The sequence below is a fragment of the Mesocricetus auratus genome, unplaced genomic scaffold (genome assembly GCF_017639785.1).
Source record: "Mesocricetus auratus isolate SY011 unplaced genomic scaffold, BCM_Maur_2.0 Super-Scaffold_100676, whole genome shotgun sequence".
NCBI classification, from domain to species: domain Eukaryota; kingdom Metazoa; phylum Chordata; class Mammalia; order Rodentia; family Cricetidae; genus Mesocricetus; species Mesocricetus auratus.
In genome coordinates this window covers 145423704-145442893 of record NW_024429266.1, presented here as the reverse complement: position 1 = coordinate 145442893, position 19190 = coordinate 145423704, and the positions used below count along the sequence as shown (strand labels likewise).

At 42.3% G+C, this 19190-nt stretch overlaps 1 protein-coding gene across 7 annotated transcripts in view; it reads left to right on the top strand.

Moving 5' to 3' along the window:
- The window catches only part of Alms1 (ALMS1 centrosome and basal body associated protein), a 116237-nt gene extending 97432 nt beyond the window's left edge, over positions 1-18805 (top strand). For all 7 annotated transcript variants that reach the window (XM_021227747.2, XM_040737303.1, XM_021227746.2 and 4 more), the window contains 7 exons: positions 9900-10014; positions 11012-11209; positions 11544-11785; positions 12284-12437; positions 14305-14368; positions 17729-17828; positions 18659-18805. In XM_021227747.2, coding sequence (XP_021083406.1) covers positions 9900-10014; positions 11012-11209; positions 11544-11785; positions 12284-12437; positions 14305-14368; positions 17729-17828; positions 18659-18703 — 918 coding nt within the window. In that variant the 3' untranslated portion in view covers positions 18704-18805. The remainder of the gene's footprint in view (positions 1-9899; positions 10015-11011; positions 11210-11543; positions 11786-12283; positions 12438-14304; positions 14369-17728; positions 17829-18658) is intronic.
- Positions 18806-19190: the final 385 nt, after the last annotated feature.

Sequence of the window (19190 nt, the reverse complement as noted above, 5' to 3'; positions counted from 1 at the left end):
TTCTTCCAAGGTTCCTCAGCCCTGTTGTCTCTGGAAACTTTCATGACCTCGACCACAGTGACCTCCATAGCATGTTAACCTCCTTGGTAGCTACAGTTTGAATGTTGATGTCACCCACAGTTGTTTTCCTAGCTTCAGTCCTTACTCATATGGGTACCAGGAAAAAACAAAACAAAACACATCAAAAAACCAGAACCTATTCAGATACAATACCCCTTTAATGTTCTTGGGAAGATTTTACACACATTTTTGTTTGTTTTTGAAATAGAGTCTCGCCGGGCAGTGGTGGCACACGCCTTTATTCCCAGCACTCGGGAGGCAGAGGCAGAGGCAGGCGGATCTCTGTGAGTTCGAGGCCAGGCTGGACCGACAGCCTCCAAAACAATACAGAGAAACCCTGTCTCGTAAAAAAAAAAAAAAAAAAAAAAGAAATAGAGTCTCTCTACATAGGTCCGGCTGTTTGGAACTCACTGTGTAGACCAGGCTGACTTCAAATTCACAGAGATCTGCCTGCCGCTGCCTCTCATTAAAGGTGTGTGCCACCACGCCCAGCAGTTTATCTTAATGGGTATCATTTACACCCTTCTTAACTTTTGTTTCTAGGAATTACATGTCAAAATGTTATTTTTTGTACAGACACATAATTATGTCACCCCTTAGTGGGCCAGTATATTTTTTTATTAGAATATAATTATCTGGACAGTAACTGTAGTTGACCTGGATATTTCTAAAGGCCTTTTGACAAGAAGCTGCAGCAGCATGTTTTGTTGCTATAGAGCCCCTTTGATTTTTAAATTATTTTTCTTTTAATTTATTTTTTACATTCCAATCCCAGTTCCCTCTCACTTTTCCCGCTCCCCCCCACTCCTCCCCACCTTCCATCTGCTCCTCGGATGAGGAGAGGGTAAAGCTTCCCCTAGGAAATCTACAAAGTCTGTCCCATCATCTCCTTGAGGCAGGACCAAGGCACCTCCCCCTCCCCCCCCACACACACACCTGTGTCTAGGCTGAGCAAGGTATCTCTCCATATAGAATGGGTTCCACTAAGTCAGTTTGTGCATTAGAGTTAGATCTTGGGCCCACTGCCAGTGGCCTCATATATTGTCCCAGTCACACCATTGCCATCTATATTAAGGGAGTCTAGTTCGGTCTTACGAAGGGAGGTTCCCCATTTGTCAGACCTGACTCAGTGATCTTCTGTGGGTTTCCCCATCATGGTCTTGACTCCTTTGTTCATGCTATCACTCCTCCCTCACTTCAGTTGTACTTTAGGAGATTGGCCCAATGGTTAGTTGTGGATTTCTGCATCTGCTTCCATCTGTTTCTGGAAGAGGATTCTAGCTTCTCTGGGGTTGTGGATTATAATCTGGGTATCGTTTGCATTATGTCTGGTATCCACTTATGAGTGAGTGCATACTGTATTTGTCTTTCTTGTTTTGAGTTACCCTACTCATGGTGGTGTTCTAGTTCTGTCCATTTGCCTTCAAATTTTAGGATGTCATTGTTTCTTAACTGCTGAGTAGTACTACACTGTGTAAATATACCACATTTTCTTTATCCATTCTTCAGTTGAGAGGCATCTAGGATGTTTCCAAGATCTGGCTATTACAAATAATGTTACTATAAACATAGTTGAGCAAATGTCCTTGTGTTGTGAATGTGCCTTCTTTGGGTATATGCCCAACAGTGGTATTGCAGGGTCTTTGAGGTAGGTTGATCCCTGATTTTCTGAGAAATCACCATACTGATTTCCACAGAGGCTGTGCAAGTTTGGACTCCCACCAGCAATGGGAGAGTGTTCCCCTTTCGCCACATCTCCAGCATAAGCTGTCATTAGTGTTTTTGATCTTAGCCATCCTGATTGGTGTAAGATGGAATCTCAGAGTGGTTTTGATTTGCAATTCCCTGATGACTAAGGATGTTGAGCGTTTCCTCAAGTGTCTTTGAGATTGTTCTGTTGAGAATTCTCTGTTTAGATCTGTACCCCATTTTTAAATTGGATTATTTGATAGTTTGGTGTCTAGTTTCTTGAGTTCTTTGTATATTTTGGAGATCAGCCCTCTGTTAGATGTGGGGTTGGTGAAGATCTTTTTGCATTCTCTAGGGAGCCATTTTATCTTGTTGACTGTGTCCTTTGCTTTATAGAAGCTTCTCAGTTTCAGGAGCTCACATTTATTAATTGTTTCAGTGTCTGTGCTACTGGTGTTTTATTTAGGAAGTAGTCTCCTGTGCCTATGCATACAAGTGTAATTCCCACTTTCTCTTCTATGAGGTTCAGTGTGGATGAATTTATATTGAGGTCTTTGATCCATTTGGACTTGAGTTTTGTGCATGGTGATAGATATGGATCTGTTTGCATTCTTTCACATGTTGACAGCCAGTTATACCAGCACTGTTTGTTGAATATGTTTTCTGTTTTATATTTTTAGCTTCCTTGTCAAAAATTAGTTGTTTGTAGGTGTGTGGGTTGATATCAGGGTCTTCAATTCGATTCCATTGGTCCTCCTGTCTGTTTTTATGCCAATATCAAGCTGTTTTCATTACTATAGCTCTATAGTAGAGCTTGAAGTCAGGGATGGTGATGCCCCCAGATGATCCTTTATTGTACAGGATTGTTTTGGTTCTCCTGGGTTTTTTGCCTCTCCATATGAAGTTGAATATTGTTCTTTCAAGGTCTGTGAAGAATTGTGCTGGGATTTTGATGGGGATTGCATTGAATCTGTAGATTACTTTTGGTTAAGATTGCCATTTTTACTATGTTGATCCTATCTATCCAAGAGCATGAGAGATCTTTCCATTTTCTGATATCTTTAATTTCTTTCTTTAAAGACTCAAAATTCTTGTCATACAGGTCTTTCACTTGTTTGGTTAGAGTTACCCCAAGATATTTTATGTTATTTGTGGCCATTGTAAAGGGTGATGTTTCTCTGATTTCCTTCTTAGCCCATTTGTCATCTGTATATAAGAGGGCTACTGACTTATTAGATGATCTTGTATCCTGCTACATCACTGAAGGTGTTTATCAGTTGTAAGAGTTCTCTGGTAGAATTTTTGGGGTCACTAAATATATACTATCATATCAGCAAATAGCAAGAGTTTGACTTCTTTTCCGATTTGTATCTCCTTAATCGCCTTTTGTTGTCTTATTGCTGTAGCTAGAATTTCAAGTACTATATTGAATAGATATGGAGAAAGTGAACTTGTCTTGTTCCTGATTTCAGTGGAATTGCTTTGAATTTCTCTCCATTTAATTTGCAAATGCTGAGCTCTTCTGATTTTGACTGACTTGAGTGTATTTCTAGCTTAAACTTAGGTAGTTATGATTACCATCAATCTATTCCTGAGAAGGAAACTCCTCCCCTCAGCTACGTAGCTGACTGAAGACCACTGATAATAAGCTAACAAATATGCTTTCCCAAGTTCAATTTTTATATTCAGAGGAGTTATCTATATTAGACAGGGTCTCATGTAGCCCAGGCTGGCCTTTAACTTGCTATGTAACTAAAGATAACTTTGATTTCCCAATTCTCCTTCCTCTGCCTCCCAAGTATTGGAATGCAGGTATACACCATCACAACTGCCAGTTAGGTTGTCTATTGACTGATTGACTGATATGATTTGTGATAAAAAAATGGAAGTTATTTTAGACTTTCAAAAGGTTTAAAGAAGCTGGGACATAGTGGTGAATGTCTGTAATCCCAGAATTTGGGAGGCTGAGACAGGTTACCCTCGCCTACTTAGCAAGTTAAAGGCCAGACTTGGCTATATGATATATGAGATCTTATCTCCATAAATACAGTCTGTAATTTAAAGGCTTCCTTTCTGATGTCTAATCAGTAAATGTAGGAATGGGTCTTATCTAGTACTTTTTAATTTAAAAGCTACTACAAAAGTTCAGAAACATCTTTTAAGTCTACATTTTCCTTGGCCCTGTGTAGAACTGCCACCATCAGGTAAGTTTATTCTCAAACATGAGAGAGAAGCAGTCACCTAGCATATGTCTTCTTGCAAGATGATACACAACAAAAAGTTTAAACCATGTTAGCTGATATCATTTAACTTGGAAACACTTAATCTTTATGTGGAAACCCCATGTTGAAAAACAGAAGGAGCCAATCTACATCTGGAGGTTGATAAGGTGCCTGCACCCTCCTGTGGACAGAGTGACCTGGTCTTTTACTTGTCAGAAATATCTGTCAGTGTATTTTAATAATGTATTCCATGGTGGATCCCCAAAACCAGTTGGACATAAGCACTAGTCTTTCAAGGTGACTTTGGAATCTCGGTAGAAGCCAGTATTCCTTGCACCATTGCTTGATTGGCCTTATGTCTTGGACTTTACTCTAGGGTGTGGGGCTGCATTTCACCTAATGCTTTCTTGTTATGCCATAGCACATGTTTATTATTCTTATGACCAAGTACTCCACTGAACTGAATGCCACATTTTGTTTTGTCATTAAGTTCATCGATGTGATTTTCTACTTTTTGCCTATTTTCAACAAAGCTGGGTGAGCATGTACACATTTTTATGTATTAACCTGTTTTCCGTTTTGTTGGGACTATACCTAGGGGTGGAATTGTTTGATCACACATAACTCGCTTAACATCTGCGAACCACCAAACTATGAAAAGTTCTTCTAGTATTTTGTATTCCCATAGGCACTGTGAACATTTCAGTTTCTCAGCATCTCAGTATTTGTTTTGTCTCATTTCACCATCATAGAGGGCTGAATAAGTACATTTTGTTGGGAGGAGTTTATTTTTAGGCTATAGTTTTGAATCAGCTTTTCATACAATTTTTTTTTTTTTGGTTTTACGAGACAGGGTTTCTCTGTATTGTTTTGGAGGTTGTCGGTCCAGCCTGGCCTCGAACTCACAGAGATCCGCCTGCCTCTGCCTCCCGAGTGCTGGGATTATCTATTTTTAAAATGCATTGTAAATATGGGTTTTCCCTGCCTTTGAGTGTTTACAACTGGCTGTGTATCTTGGAAATGCAGAGGCCTGTGTTCCTATCCATTGCTGTCACACTCGACTTGAGGCAGGGCACACCAGCCTTTGCTTCAGCAGCTCCTCCATACCATCTCCTCAAAGGGCAGATCTTAGGCCCTAACTATCAGAAGATTGCAAATCCACCTGTTTTGGGCATTCTGGCTTGAGAAATACGTCTAGCTTTCTGTCCCTTAACTTCCTGCTCACAAGGTTTGTTTCTCAAAGTATCCATTTTAACCACTCAGTTACTGTGTGAAAGAACTTTTCCACTCTTTTTCCAAATACAACAGCTTTACTGGGGATATGTTTGTGGATATTCTACTTTAAAACTTGAACCTTGAACTAAGCATGTTGATAGAATCAGTTTACCGCTTTTATAGGGCTAAAAGAATTTTCTGGCCTAGCACCATCAAGCTCATGTCTTTATTGCCACACTCATTGCTTCAACCCTTTGTTTTGTTGGTTCTCTCTTGAACTGGTAATACAGCCCAATGAAACATTAGAAATAATGTGCCTTGAGTATTTGATGAGTGTCCTTCCTACTCCTGTTCCCAGGCATCGACTTAGCAGAGGCAGCCATTGTTAACAGTCTGTAGCAAAAGTGAGTTGTGCTGTCATCAGCATATCCACTTTAAAATATTTCTATCAAGGAAGCTCCCTAGTTTTTGTTTTTTGTTTTTGGTTTTACGAGACAGGGTTTCTCTGTATTGCTTTTAAGGCTGTCGGTCCAGCCTGGCCTCGAACTCACAGAGATCCGCCTGCCTCTGCCTCCCGAGTGCTGGGATTAAAGGCGTGCGCCACCACCACCTGGCAGCTCCCTTGTTTTTGTGTTATTCCGCACTTTGGGAACTCTTATGTTGCCCATTCTGCACAGTTCATATAGAGTCACTGATGATGCAGCCTTTTGTATCTGGCTTGCTTCAACTTGATGTTATCCAAGTTTATCCATGTGGTATGTTGTCAGTAAGTCCTCCTACTGTTGAGTAGTAGTTAGTTTTATGGGTTTTTACCACAGTAAGTCTGTTAGTGAGCATTTAGAATGTTTAGATTGTTTGGTTTTTTTTTTTTTTTTTTGGTTTTTACGAGACAGGGTTTCTCTGTTTAGATTGTTTTTTTAACTATTGGAATATGACTATGAAGATTTGTTTAGAAGTTTTATGTAAGCATTTTCATTTCCTTTAGGCGTGAAATGGCTTATGATAAAATTTTAATGTTTTAAGAAACTGCCTGTGTTTCTCCAAAATGCCCATGTGCAGTGTGTTGAGCAGTTTAGTTCTTCCACATCTTAGCAAAACTTGTCATTATTCATGTTTTTGGTATGGCCACCTTAAATGATGTGAAGGCAGTTCATGATGCTTTTAATCTGGACGTCACCCATGACTGGATAATGAAGATGTTTTTGAGTTCTTGTCTTTGGTGGGAAGGATACTTAGATCTTTTGTCTTCCTGTTCAGCTCATAAGGGTTCTATATATATGGAATCACCTCTCATCCTTTTGGGTAAGATCAAGTATGGTATCTGGTCTCATCGGCTTTATATTTTTGTCACAAGTCTTACCAAGTGTATGATTTGAGGACAAATCCTCCTGGTGCTTTTGTTTATTTTAAAATTAAAATTTGATGTTCAACCGGTGAGTAACGCAGTTTGTTTTAAATTTTTTCCCTTGGGAATTGTGCTGAGTTTTTTTTTTCTCCCTAGTCAAGGTCACAAAGATTTTCTCCTATGTTTTCATTTTAAAATTTGATTCTCAGCAGGCAACACCTGTAGTTCACATGCATCTCAGGATAGCTATTGTGCCATTCATAAATGGCAAAATCATACAGCAATCTCAAAAGGCTTGGACATAATCTGTTGGTTCTATTAATTATTTAGCTCTGCTCAGTGCATTTTTGTTTATGTGATGTGGTATTTAAAGTCATCTTTTGTATGTAAAGATTCATTTGTTCTAAATTCCTTGTTCAGAAGTCTATCTTTTTCTGCAGTGGCTAGCCTTGGTACCTTCCTAAAATAGCACTGACCGTAATTATAAGAGTTAACTTTATCACTCTCGATTCTCTGTTGACTAATGTATCTACACCCAGTTATTGCCTCACTTATATTGTGTCTTAATCATTATAACTTTGTTTTGAAATCAAGAAATGATTTTTTTATCTCTTATTTTTCTTTCCTAATAATTTTGGGCTCTTGTGATCCTTTGCCTTTCCATGGAAGCTTGGGATCAGGCATCAGCTTATACATTTCTTCAGAAGGTTCATTAGAATTTTTTAGGCTTGTGGAGAACCTACCAATTAATCTGGAGGGGCCTGCCATCCTAGCATTTTTTGAGTCTTCTAACTCATACATATGGGTGTGTCACCATTTATTTTGATTTTTAGTGTCTCCCATAAATGCTTTATAGTTTTTTCTATTATGAATGAGATAGTTTCCTTAATTTTATTTTCAGATTTCTTGGTACTAGAATACAGAAATTACTTTTCTGTCTTGAAACAGCACATTTTGGCACCTGTGGCTTTACCTGCTATTGTATTGTCCTTATTATACCTCCTGTACTTGCACGGTTTTGCTTTTAAACATTCTCAAAGTTTTACATTAGTTGGGTTTTTGTTTAATAGTCTATTATTAAAACCTTTCTTATTTGTTTGTTTTGAGATAGTGTCTCACTTTTTTGCCCAGGTTGGGCTTGAACTCATGAAAAGCTGTCATTTATTTTTTCCTAGTATTTCTTTTGTTGATTTTTTGTTATATATATGTCTTTATTCATTTGTTTTGACACTCACGGTATAGCTCAGGCTAGCCTCAAGCTGCAGTCCTCCTGCTGCCTCACAAGTGTTGGGATTGCAGGTATGAACCAGTGTGTTCAGCCTCTTTCTACACTTCATACAATTGCAAAAGTAAAACCCTCAGTTCCACCTCTAAGTGAGAAAATTGGCATAAAGAGACAATGCTGTGTCTTGAGAGATGACTAGTAAAGGCAGGATCTTACATGGGCTTGAGTTAGAATTCTAGGCTGTAGCTGGCTTTTTTTTTTTTTTCCACCCTCCTACACCAAAATTTCATCATTCTATTGACACTGTGCTCTGGCCTTTAATTTACATAATTTCCCTATTAAACATCCTTTCACTTGATTTAGGCCATACTCCTGTTTCTTGAGAGCCTCTCAGGCACTCTGGGTGTTTATTGTATAGAAATCCTGCTTTCCAAATCCCCAAAGCATTGATACACAAAACATGAAGCAGGAATAGTCAAACCTAGAGACACAGGAGGTGCTCAGTGGGGATTTGTGCAATGCAGGATGTCTACTCAGGCAGGACCTATCTGAGCATTGAAATAATGCTAGTTAGTGTAGACTAACTGACCATGGTTTTACCAGCGTGCATTTTTTCAATCCTTGAAACTCCAGCTGGTTCTCAAAACGTGCTGTCCTTTGTTCAAATATAAGTATGCAGGACATGCTACCACTCAGTGACCATGTCTACTAGGAAAACAGCTGACCTGGCAAGCTGATTTTTGTCTTCTTTCCCATGCTTGGACATTGCTAGCCTTGACTTTCACATAAACTGCAGATTATCAGAATGATCATGAGCTCTAAACCAGATCAACAGTGTTAAACTCACCAGTTTATAATACTCATCTTCTGAAAATAAAAATGTTTCTTGCTTTCAGGTGTCTTATGGCAGGATTCTGAGCTAAGTTCCCCGAGTTCTTACAGTGTAGTTTTATAGTTCAAAGGAGTAAATTCCTGGCTTGAGCTGGACTACACTTCTGTCAAACTTGTTCTGAAAATGTTATTTGACACATTAAAAATTCAGGTGATTAAGCCTCTCCCTAGAGAGTCTGTCCCCCCGCCCCCAGAGTTCTCCCACCCCCAGACATTTTGTGATGAGCAAGCTTGAATACTCTTAGGCTTGAGAGGTATCTCAGTGGGGAAGAGCTGCTGTGCTGTTATGCCACCCAGTGTTCAGGTGCCCGCACTTACCACAAGCTGACCATCCCTTCCCTGTAATCCCAGATCTGAGGGAAGGGAGCAGAGACAGGATTGCTGGAGCTTCCTAGCTTCCAATCTAGCTGTGAAAATGCGAGCCCAAAGTCCAGGCTTCCTCAGAGGTACAGATTGAGAGTGATGGAGGAGGATGCTCTTGTCCTCTCTGGCATCCATGTTTGTGTGCTTGAGTACAGACAATTTCTTTTTCCCACCAATCAGTGTCAGCTTTCATCCCTTAACTTGACCTTCAGTGCTCCAAATTGCTCTGAATATAGTTTAAAAGGGCTCTGGGGCTTTCATGTATTTCATATTTGATTCATTTGAGATACCCTTTTTGGTTTTTTGAGACAGGGTTTCTCTGTAGCTTTGGAACCTTCCTGGCACTTGCTCTGTAGACCAGGCCTGGCCTGGAACTCATAGAGAACCGCCTGCCTCTGCCTCCCAAGTGCTGGGAGTAAAGGTGTGTGCCACCACCACCCAGCTCATTTGGGATTTCTTAAGGCACAGTGCAGCTCTTTGGTATCTGCCGGTCATATAAAAAGTGTCTGAATCTGCTCTGATTGATGGGTCCTCTGTGGGCTTCGTCACTTTAGTTAGCATTTCTTTTAGCTCCAGAATTGTCTACAGGTGTGAGCTGAGAATTTCATTCTGGAGATGTGTCAGGCTAATGTTTTGATACCAGCTTCTTCAATTTTCTCAAATCGCAGAGAAATTCCCAGCTCTCTCAGTATTGCAGTAGCTTAGGCCTATCCTTACAGCAGCACTCTTCCTATCATAGATGCATGGTCACATTGCTCATAAGTATCTTTCACCTGTGTCTCTGCAGTTTGACTAAAGAGGGCTTACGGTGCTTGTAGGCTGGCCTGCCCCCTAGGTAATATTCCTTAGGCTACAGATCACTCTAACAGTCTTTTTCATTGTTTTCCAGGTGGCAAATCCTATTTCTTCTGACTCTGTTTCATCTGCTGGTAGTTTCTTGACCTTGGACTCTACTCTTTGCAGCGAGGAAAATGTGCACATGTTGAACAAGGGTGTACAAGCTGGTAAATCCTTTGAATTTAAATTTTTCATTGTTAAAAAATATTTCTTCAACACACTTATTTTAACCTTACTCTTGATAAGGGGTAGAAAGATGAAAAGTACCTACTTATTTCAGTGCTATTTTTTACTTATTAATTATAAAAAATTTTCAAGTTTATAAGCAAGAGTGTAGAGAAATAAGTGCCTTTGTAGCAGGGGTCCAAATGCTACAGCCTCTGTGAAAAGCAGTTTAGTAACTCTTGTCAAATTTACTTTGACTCAGTGGGATTTGGCCAATAGATAATACTTAAATATGTGCAAAAGTAGGGGTATTGTAGCATAAAATTAAAATCAACTTTGATAGTTATCACTAACAATGGTGACTCATATGAGGAAGTTTTATGCAGAATGAGGAAACTCTCAGGACAGGAGAAACAGTTAAGAACACTAGTTGCTTTTGCAGAGGGCCTAGGTTCAATTCACAACATACACAGAGGTCCCCAGAATGTATATATCTAAAAGAAAAATCAAAGAACAGAACACATAGAGTTTACTACTGTGTGCATTTTGTAAAAACAAAGGAGGGAAGAGAATGCTTAAGTGAGTAGTTTTCTGGGGTCCAGAGTTGTAAACAGTGACTGGAGAGCAGGGCTGGGAGAATTCGAAGCTTATGCTTGGAGAGAGTTTGGTTTTATATAAGTCAGTCTTTTTACTTCATCCTTTCCACAAGTCTTGAGCTCCTTTCTATCACCTCCAGAAGTTCTGACTGTCTTATTCCCCTGGAGTTGGAAGCCCAAACCAACTTAGAAATTAAATGTGCATGTGTGTGCGTGCGTGCGTGCGTGCGTGTGTGTGTGTGTGTGTGTGTACGCGCGCGCGCCTTTTACCCCATCTCTGCCTCTCCTCCCTACCCCCCCAATGCAACATATCTTTGAGTTATTAATAGGGGCTCACCTCTGACCTTAAGTCTGCCAGCCAAGCTTCTAGTCTGCTCCCAGATACATCTGTCTTTCCCCTCAGGTAACTTGGAGATTGTGACTGGTGCCAAAAAATACACTCAAGATGTTGGGATGACTTTCCCAACTCCCAGTTCTAGTGAGGCCAAACTGGACAGTGATGTGACTTCTTGGTCAGAAGAAAAAAACAAAGAGAAAAAGTTCCTTACCAGTTATCTGCGGGACAAAAACTTAAGGAAGAACAAGCCAAACTCTTGTGAAGGTTGGTTGGTTTGTATTTTGAGGGTCAGTTTCTAACTCCGGGTAGCAGGGAATCTCACAAAGTTGTGTCTACCTCTCTTGCAACACTGAGCTTGCCCTTGCTTCTGAGGACTATACATTGACTCCACCTGCCACTAGCCACCACATGGCTGTTCTGAAATGTCACTAGAACGTCATTTAGAGAGTCCTACTGAGGTTAAGAACAACTCAAGAGCACCCTAGGGGTTGTCACCCCCAACAGATGAGTCCTTTGCAAGTCAGTATTGCATACATGTCTTTGGGAATGATTATTAGAAAATAAAACTTTAGTTTCTTCTTGAAAATATTTCCTGTAGGTGTCTCATGGTTTGTTCCTGTGGAAAATAGAAAGTCTGGATCTAAGAAGGAAAACCTGCCTAAGATTTACAGCCCTGGTATCTCCTGGTTTGAACCAGTGTCCAAAACCAAACCCTGGAGGGAGCCACTGAGGGAACATAACTGGCAGGAGCAATGCATGAGCAGCCGTGGGTGCCTGGGAGGCCCAGGCGGAGATGGTGGCCAGGTTCCTCTTAGGCCATTTGTGAGAGCAACCCTGCAGGTAGGTACAGTGACATCAGGTTGATGTTAGCCATATGTTTTTGTGGGAACATGTGTGACTGGCTTGCTGGACTTTAGTCATCCCACCATCCTCAGGATCTGATGACACAGAGGAGAAGGAAGGTACTCTATGGCATTGCTCGCTATGTGCGGTCTCCCACATGCGCAATAACAGGCCCGGTGTTTGGGTCAGGATTGCATTGTTGTAGGGCCTTGCATCATTAACCCTTACCATATCCCTTGGTAGCTAAGGCAAATGATATTTAATGATGACTTTGTTTGAAGGGAATGAACTGACCTCTGTGTTACCAACACTTGGAAGAGTTGCAGGTTACCCCAGTTGAGTTCTCAACTTTTCCCAAAGGCATTTCCATGCTTCCTTTCATTTTCCCTGGGGTGCCCTCCCCTGCAGGCTCTCAAAGCTGTGAGGCAGGTACTGTTTTTCTGGGCACTTGAGAACAGGCCATGCCATTAACATGAAGTATTTTCTCTCCTTTAGGAAGCTCTTCAGCTTCACAGACCTGATTTCATTTCCCGCTCTGGAGAGCGGATAAAGCGCCTGAAGTTACTAGTCCAGGAAAGGAAGCTGCAGAGCTTGTTCCAGAGCGAGCGGGAGGCTCTGTTCAACACTGTGCGGCCCCTGCCCAGAAGAGGTATACCTCATGTCCCTTGTCCTACCCAGGAGAAGTGTACCTCATGTCCCTTGTGCTACCCAGGAGAGGTGTACCTCATGTCCCTTGTCCTGCCCAGGAGAGGTGTACCTCATGTCCCTTGTCCTACCCAGGAGAAGTGTACCTCATGTCCCTTGTCCTGCCCAGGAGAGGTGTATACCTCATGTCCCTTGTCCTACCCAGGAGAGGTGTACCTCATGTCCCTTGTCCTGCCCAGGAGAGGTGTATACCTCATGTCCCTTGTCCTACCCAGGAGAGGTGTACCTCATGTCCCTTGTCCTACCCAGGAGAGGTGTACCTCATGTCCCTTGTCCTGCCCAGGAGAGGTGTGTACCTCATGTCCCTTGTCCTACCCAGGAGAAGTGTACCTCATATCCCTTGTCCTACCCAGGAGAAGTGTACCTCATGTCCCTTGTCCTGCCCAGGAGAGGTGTATACCTCATGTCCCTTGTCCTACCCAGGAGAAGTGTACCTCATGTCCCTTGTCCTGCCCAGGAGAGGTGTACCTCATGTCCCTTGTCCTGCCCAGGAGAGGTGTACCTCATGTCCCTTGTCCTGCCCAGGAGAGGTGTACCTCATGTCCCTTGTCCTGCCCAGGAGAGGTATACCTCATGTCCCTTGTCCTGCCCAGGAGAGGTGTACCTCATGTCCCTTGTCCTACCCAGGAGAGGTGTATACCTCATGTCCCTTGTCCTACCCAGGAGAAGTGTACCTCATGTCCCTTGTCCTGCCCAGGAGAGGTGTACCTCATGTCCCTTGTCCTGCCCAGGAGAGGTGTACCTCATGTCCCTTGTCCTGCCCAGGAGAGGTGTGTACCTCATGTCCCTTGTCCTACCCAGGAGAGGTGTATACCTCATGTCCCTTGTCCTGCCCAGGAGAGGTGTACCTCATGTCCCTTGTCCTGCCCAGGAGAGGTGTACCTCATGTCCCTTGTCCTGCCCAGGAGAGGTGTACCTCATGTCCCTTGTCCTGCCCAGGAGAGGTGTACCTCATGTCCCTTGTCCTGCCCAGGAGAGGTGTACCTCATGTCCCTTGTCCTACCCAGGAGAGGTGTACCTCATGTCCCTTGTCCTGCCCAGGAGAGGTGTATACCTCATGTCCCTTGTCCTGCCCAGGAGAGGTGTACCTCAGGTCATTTTACCGAGTGGCTGTGCTGTGCTGAGGAGTGCCGCTGGATACCAGGCTACAGCATCAGTGAGGATGCTGAACGTGGCTTTGCTTGCTGAGACTTGAGACTCCTTAGCTAGAAGACTGGCCCAATCTCGCTTCCCACTGGTCTGTGACCCCAGTAAGCCCAGCTCTGTCAGTCTTATCACTGTATCTGCCGTAGGGGTGGTTCTTTAGTGAACTAGCCTGTGTTCTGACTTCAGAATGTAATATGAAAATAGTAGTGATAAACACAGACATCAGAGTCTGCCCAGCACTGTTCTCATGGCACATGTCTAAAAACAGCACCATATTAATGCTTTTACTTCACAGGAAGAGTAAATAGCTCACCCAAGGTTATACTCTTCTTAGTGAAGGAGCTGGGCTTTTCAACCAACGTCTGTTCATCTAACAGTTACCACGAGTGTCGAGTCTCAATATAATAACAAAAGAAAGCTGTGACATATAAAATGTCACATACCGCTGTCAGTCTTACATGTCAACTAATCAGTAGTCGGGTTCACACTGTGGCCAGACACAGTGGGTTTAGACTTTGGTCACAGTACCCTTAATACAGTTCAGGCTTTGGCCTTGCCCTGTACCACCAACTGGGCTTAGGGCACAGCAGCTCCTCTGCACAGATCTACAACGCCACACCTCTCCTTACAGTCACTGTCCACTAATGAACCCTTGTCTTGTCTAGTCCTCCTGACTGTCCAGAGGAGCAAGCCTATTGGAAAGAAGGAAATGATCCAGAGAACTAAACGGTAAGTCCCAAAGAATGAGAGTAGTTATGCAGCTATAAATAAGCCAGGCCACTGGTGATGACCCTGCTTCCCAGCCCCAGAGTGGTTAGTGGTGAAGTTGCTTCTCAGAGCATAGTAAAGGAAGAGAAAATAGACGACTGTGTGTGAGTTGTTCCCGTGCAAAGGGGGAAGAGGACTGCCTGGAATGAACTTGTCCTTTTTAGAGATCTGGATGAAACTAAGAAATATTTTGAAATAAAAATAAATATTTATTTTGGGCCACTATCTTTATCGTAGCAGTCTCATTTCTAGGAGTTTTTCCAACAGAGTAAGAAATGATCAGTTGCTCTCCAAGACAAGTTAAGCCTAAGAACTTGAGTTTCAGAAGTATGTTCAGTTTCCATCTATTGCTGTATTGATAGTCTTTAAAAAGAAATGCCTTTGCTTTTATAGCTGTGTAGACCTGCATGTGCATAAACTATTTCTGTAAGTTGCAGAAGAATTACTAATAGTGATTCCCTTTGGGATACAAGAACTGAGTGGTTGGGTGTAGGGATATGAAAGACCAGATTTTTGTTGTTGTTAAGGTTTATTTTGATTTTATGTATCTGAGTGTTTTGCCTGTATGTATGTAAGTGTGCAAATCCACATGCATGCAGTGGCTTTAGAAGCCAAAAGAGGGTGTTGGATTTCCTTGAGTGGAGTTACAGACATTTACAAACTGCCACATTGGTGCTAGGAATTGAACCCAGGTCCTCTGCAAGAGCAGCCACTGAGACTGCCATGATGAGTTTTTCAGAGACTTCTTGAATCTTGTGCCATTGCAAGCATGGTCTACATATTAGTTAATTAGTATAGGATGAAGTGTAATTTTTTGCATGACTGTAAGACCCTGTAGCCCACCTCAGCTTCTCCCCACCTGCTTCCTACCGATTTCCCTGTACCACAATTCTGCAAACTCCATTTCTACCAGAGCACATTTCCCAGTGTGGATCCCCTATGTCCCTTCTGTCTCTGTTCCTGACAGTTCTTCATTTCCAACGCAAGCCTAAGCTCCTCTCAAGCCTGCTTGCCCTTCCCACAGCATAAGAGTCTCTTCTCTGTCTACTCCATACTTTATAGGTGCGGCTATTCTAGAGCTTTTACTTCCCTGTGTTTTAAATGCAGTAGTAACTGGAGTTGCTAGAGGCAAAACCCATCAAGATAACAGGGTTGTATAAAGGCTTTCTGAGAAGCACAGGAAATAACCCTAAGAATTAAAAATGGAACTTCATGAAATTAGTTTCTCATAGCAATAAAAGAAACATCACAAGAGTAAAGAGATGGCCTACGCTGGGCGGTGGTGGCACACGCCTTTAATCCCAGCACTTGGGGGACAGAGGCAGGCAGGTCTCTGTGAGTTCGAGGCCAGGCCAGACTGAAAGCCTCCAAAACAATGCAGAGAAACCCTGTCTTGTAAAAACCAAAAAAAAAAAAAAAAAAAAAAAAAAAGATGGCTTACAGAATGGAAGAAAATCTTTGCTAGCTATGTATCTGTCTTAGATATTTTCTTGTCACCATGATAAAGTATCCTAACAAAAGAAACTTAAGGAACAAAGGGTTTATTTTGGCCTACAGTTCCAGAGGGATAAAGTCCATTGTAGTGGTAGCTGGCAGAGAAGGCATGGCAACAGGAGCTGGAGGCTGGCTGGCCTGTCACATTGCACCCATCCTCAGGAAATAGAGAGTGAACAAGAAGTAGGTCCAAGCTCAAGGCCCATCCCTCATGATCCACTTCTTCCAGTGAGGTTCCACATCCTTCCCAAACTGTCATCAGCTGGGGACCCAGTGTTCAAACATATGAGACAAGGGGCACTTTTCACAACACCTTCCAACAGAAGATTATTACCTAAAAACTATAGAGATTAAATGTATTAAAAGAGTCATCCAGCCATTAACTAGGCTAGTGAACTAAATAGACAGTTCTCAAAAGAAGGAATACAAATGCCCAATAAATATTTGAAAATGTGTTCAACATCTTTAGCAATCGGGGAAATGCAATTCAAAACTCTTTGAGATTTCATCTCAAGTCAGAATGGCTAGCATCAAAGAGATGAGTGACAACAAATGCTGGCGATGGTATGGGGAAAGGAAGTGTATTGTGGGAGGGAATGTAAACTGCTACAGCCACTGCAGAAAATAAAACTAACACTGGACCTAGCTATACCATCTGTGGATATATACCTGAAGGACTTTATGTCAACATATCACAGAGATGTTTGCGTATATGTGTTTATTGCAGCAGTATTCACAGTAGCCAACAAATGGAATCAGCTCCAGTATTCATCAGCAGATGCGTGGGCAAAGGAAATGTGGTGCATATATACAATGAGGTTTTATTCAGCTGTAAACGGGCAAAACCAGAAATTATTGTGTTAAGCAAAATAAGCTAGATTCAGACAAATGCCCTGTTTTCTTCATATGCACAACATAAAGTAGAAAGGCAGATTTGAAGGATGGAGACACTAAAAGAGGCTAAGGAATGTGTGTCATGAAAGCAGAACGGGGCACTATTTGGGAAAGAAGGCAACCAGCAAGAGGGGATGAGGAGGGCAGATAAGAAAAGCAGTGATATACATGTGACATGTCACAGTAAAGTCCATTTCTTTGTATGCTAACCAAAAAGTTAATTTTAGCTGAATGGCGGTGGCGCACACCTTTAATCCCATCACTTGGGGGACAGAGGCAGGCGTAACTCTGAGTTTGAGTCCAGCGTGGTCTACAGAGCAAATTCCAGGACAGCCTCCAAAGCTATAGAGAAACTCTGTCTTGAAAAATAAATAATAATAATTTTAAAAATATATAAACTGGATATGGTGTTGCATATCCATGTAAGCCCAACATTTAATAAGCTAAGGCTAGACTTATTTCCAGACTAGTCTGGAGTACCTCAGTCAATCCTGGCATATGTAGGAATGTGTGTCTGTATATATATATATATATATATATATATATATATATATATGTGTGTGTGTGTGTGTGTGTGTGTGTGTGTGTGTGTGTGTGTGTGTGTGTGTACATACTCAGTAATAACTTTTTGTTATATTGAACTATATAGTTTTGCAGATAGCATGGAAAACAGAATTTTACTTACTCCTTTATTCTTTTTCTGGAAATAAGCACTATTTATAGTGTTTTATGTTTTTATTCATCTGTCTCCCAGACTGTAGGCACAGGCCAGGCTCTCCACATCCATGAAATGGATGTTTATCAGCGGCTGGCCCTGTCTAGAGACTGGATGCTTAGGCGGCCATATCGCCAGAGGTGTGGGAAGAGCCATCGTGTACCTTCATGCCAGATAACCATACTACTTTCTGTCTTTCCACTCATGCTATTTCTAAGGATTTATGAGCAGCTTCCGGAAGTAAAGAAGAAGAGAGAAGAGGAAAAGAGGAAATCAGACTATAAGTCCTACCGGCTGCGAGCTCAACACTATAAAACGGTTAGCTGGGTTGACACCCTGTTCTTGGAGGGGTAGATCAGACTTATCAGCAAAGGGAAATAGAAGCAGCCTGGCTAACACTTTTGAGAAGTGCAGTGATGGTCTGAGTGCTGAGATTTCAAGCATTATCAACTGTGATTCAGGACTTTCCATGTATCTGCAGCTAAGCAGACTTCACACAGGCAATTCAGCTCTCGTGACTGAGCTGTAATTCCTAAATGGTGATCTTAAGTCCCTTCTGCAAATCTAGAACTATGTAAATAGCCTAGACAATGTCTGTGAGTCAGCAGTAGTGAGCAACTAGAGAGTGGAGCCTGCCAAGAACTCCTAGGACAGTACCAGTTACTTTTCTTAGACACCACACTGACCACCAGCCCAATGGGTCATATCCTTCACAGCTGCTGTTTTCCTCCTAGGCTACTCACTACTCTTTAGAGGACTCTGAAAGGCAGAAGCTAAAGACCAGACCAGACTAGTGTGAGAGTTAACTGTGTCTGGAGCACTCAGGAGCCTGGGCATTGGGGAGACCCTAGGAACTGCATGGCCTGCCTGCTGTGTTAGCATCACACAGGCCCTTGCTGTGCTGGGTGTGGTCAGCTGATGGGTTGGTCAATCCATCCCATTCCAGTATCTGTTTCTATGGAGATGGTGTTGCTTATTGACCATCTTTCCAAAAACACTTTAAGAAACACATTTTTCCTAATTGCCATAGGTCTGTAGTGAGTAACGTATACAAGATGTAGGGAGAGTCTCTTCAGCAGTGTGCTGAGGTGAGGGTGACCAGCCACCTGGTGACTGCATCTGACTACTTCCTGTGTCTTCTTTCACAGAAAGTGACCAACCAAGTCCTGGGGAGAAAAGTGCCTTGGGATTGACATAAGACTGCTTTCCTCAGAGCCTTGGAATACTTTTTTTATAACCCTAAAGAAGCTAATTTATACTTTAATGAATGATTTAATAAAGCTTTCTCTTTTCCATGTGTAACTTAGTACTCTGAGGTGTGGGCAGTGGTGGCTGGAGTGGCTGTGGTATGGAATCAGTCCTCCCCTTCTCCACTGAGATCTTGTCCACAGGCCTTTCAGTATGATGGGACTCTGAGTTCTAGTCTAGAGGGAGTTCCTTTTTTTTGTGTGTTTTTACAGTTCAGAAAAGAAATCACTGCTGATCAGCTCAGTGAACAAGCAGCAGAAGGTCATTTCTTCCCATCTGGAGAGGAGCAGGGAGCTGGTGGGACTCTTGCTTTTGCTGGTGTTTTCAGCCTTTGTTGTTTATAGCCATCTCCCAGGTGATCACAGGACACCTGCTGGGCTGGGCTGGGCTGGGCTGGGCTGGGCTGGGCTGGGCAGGGAGCTCACCAGAGGT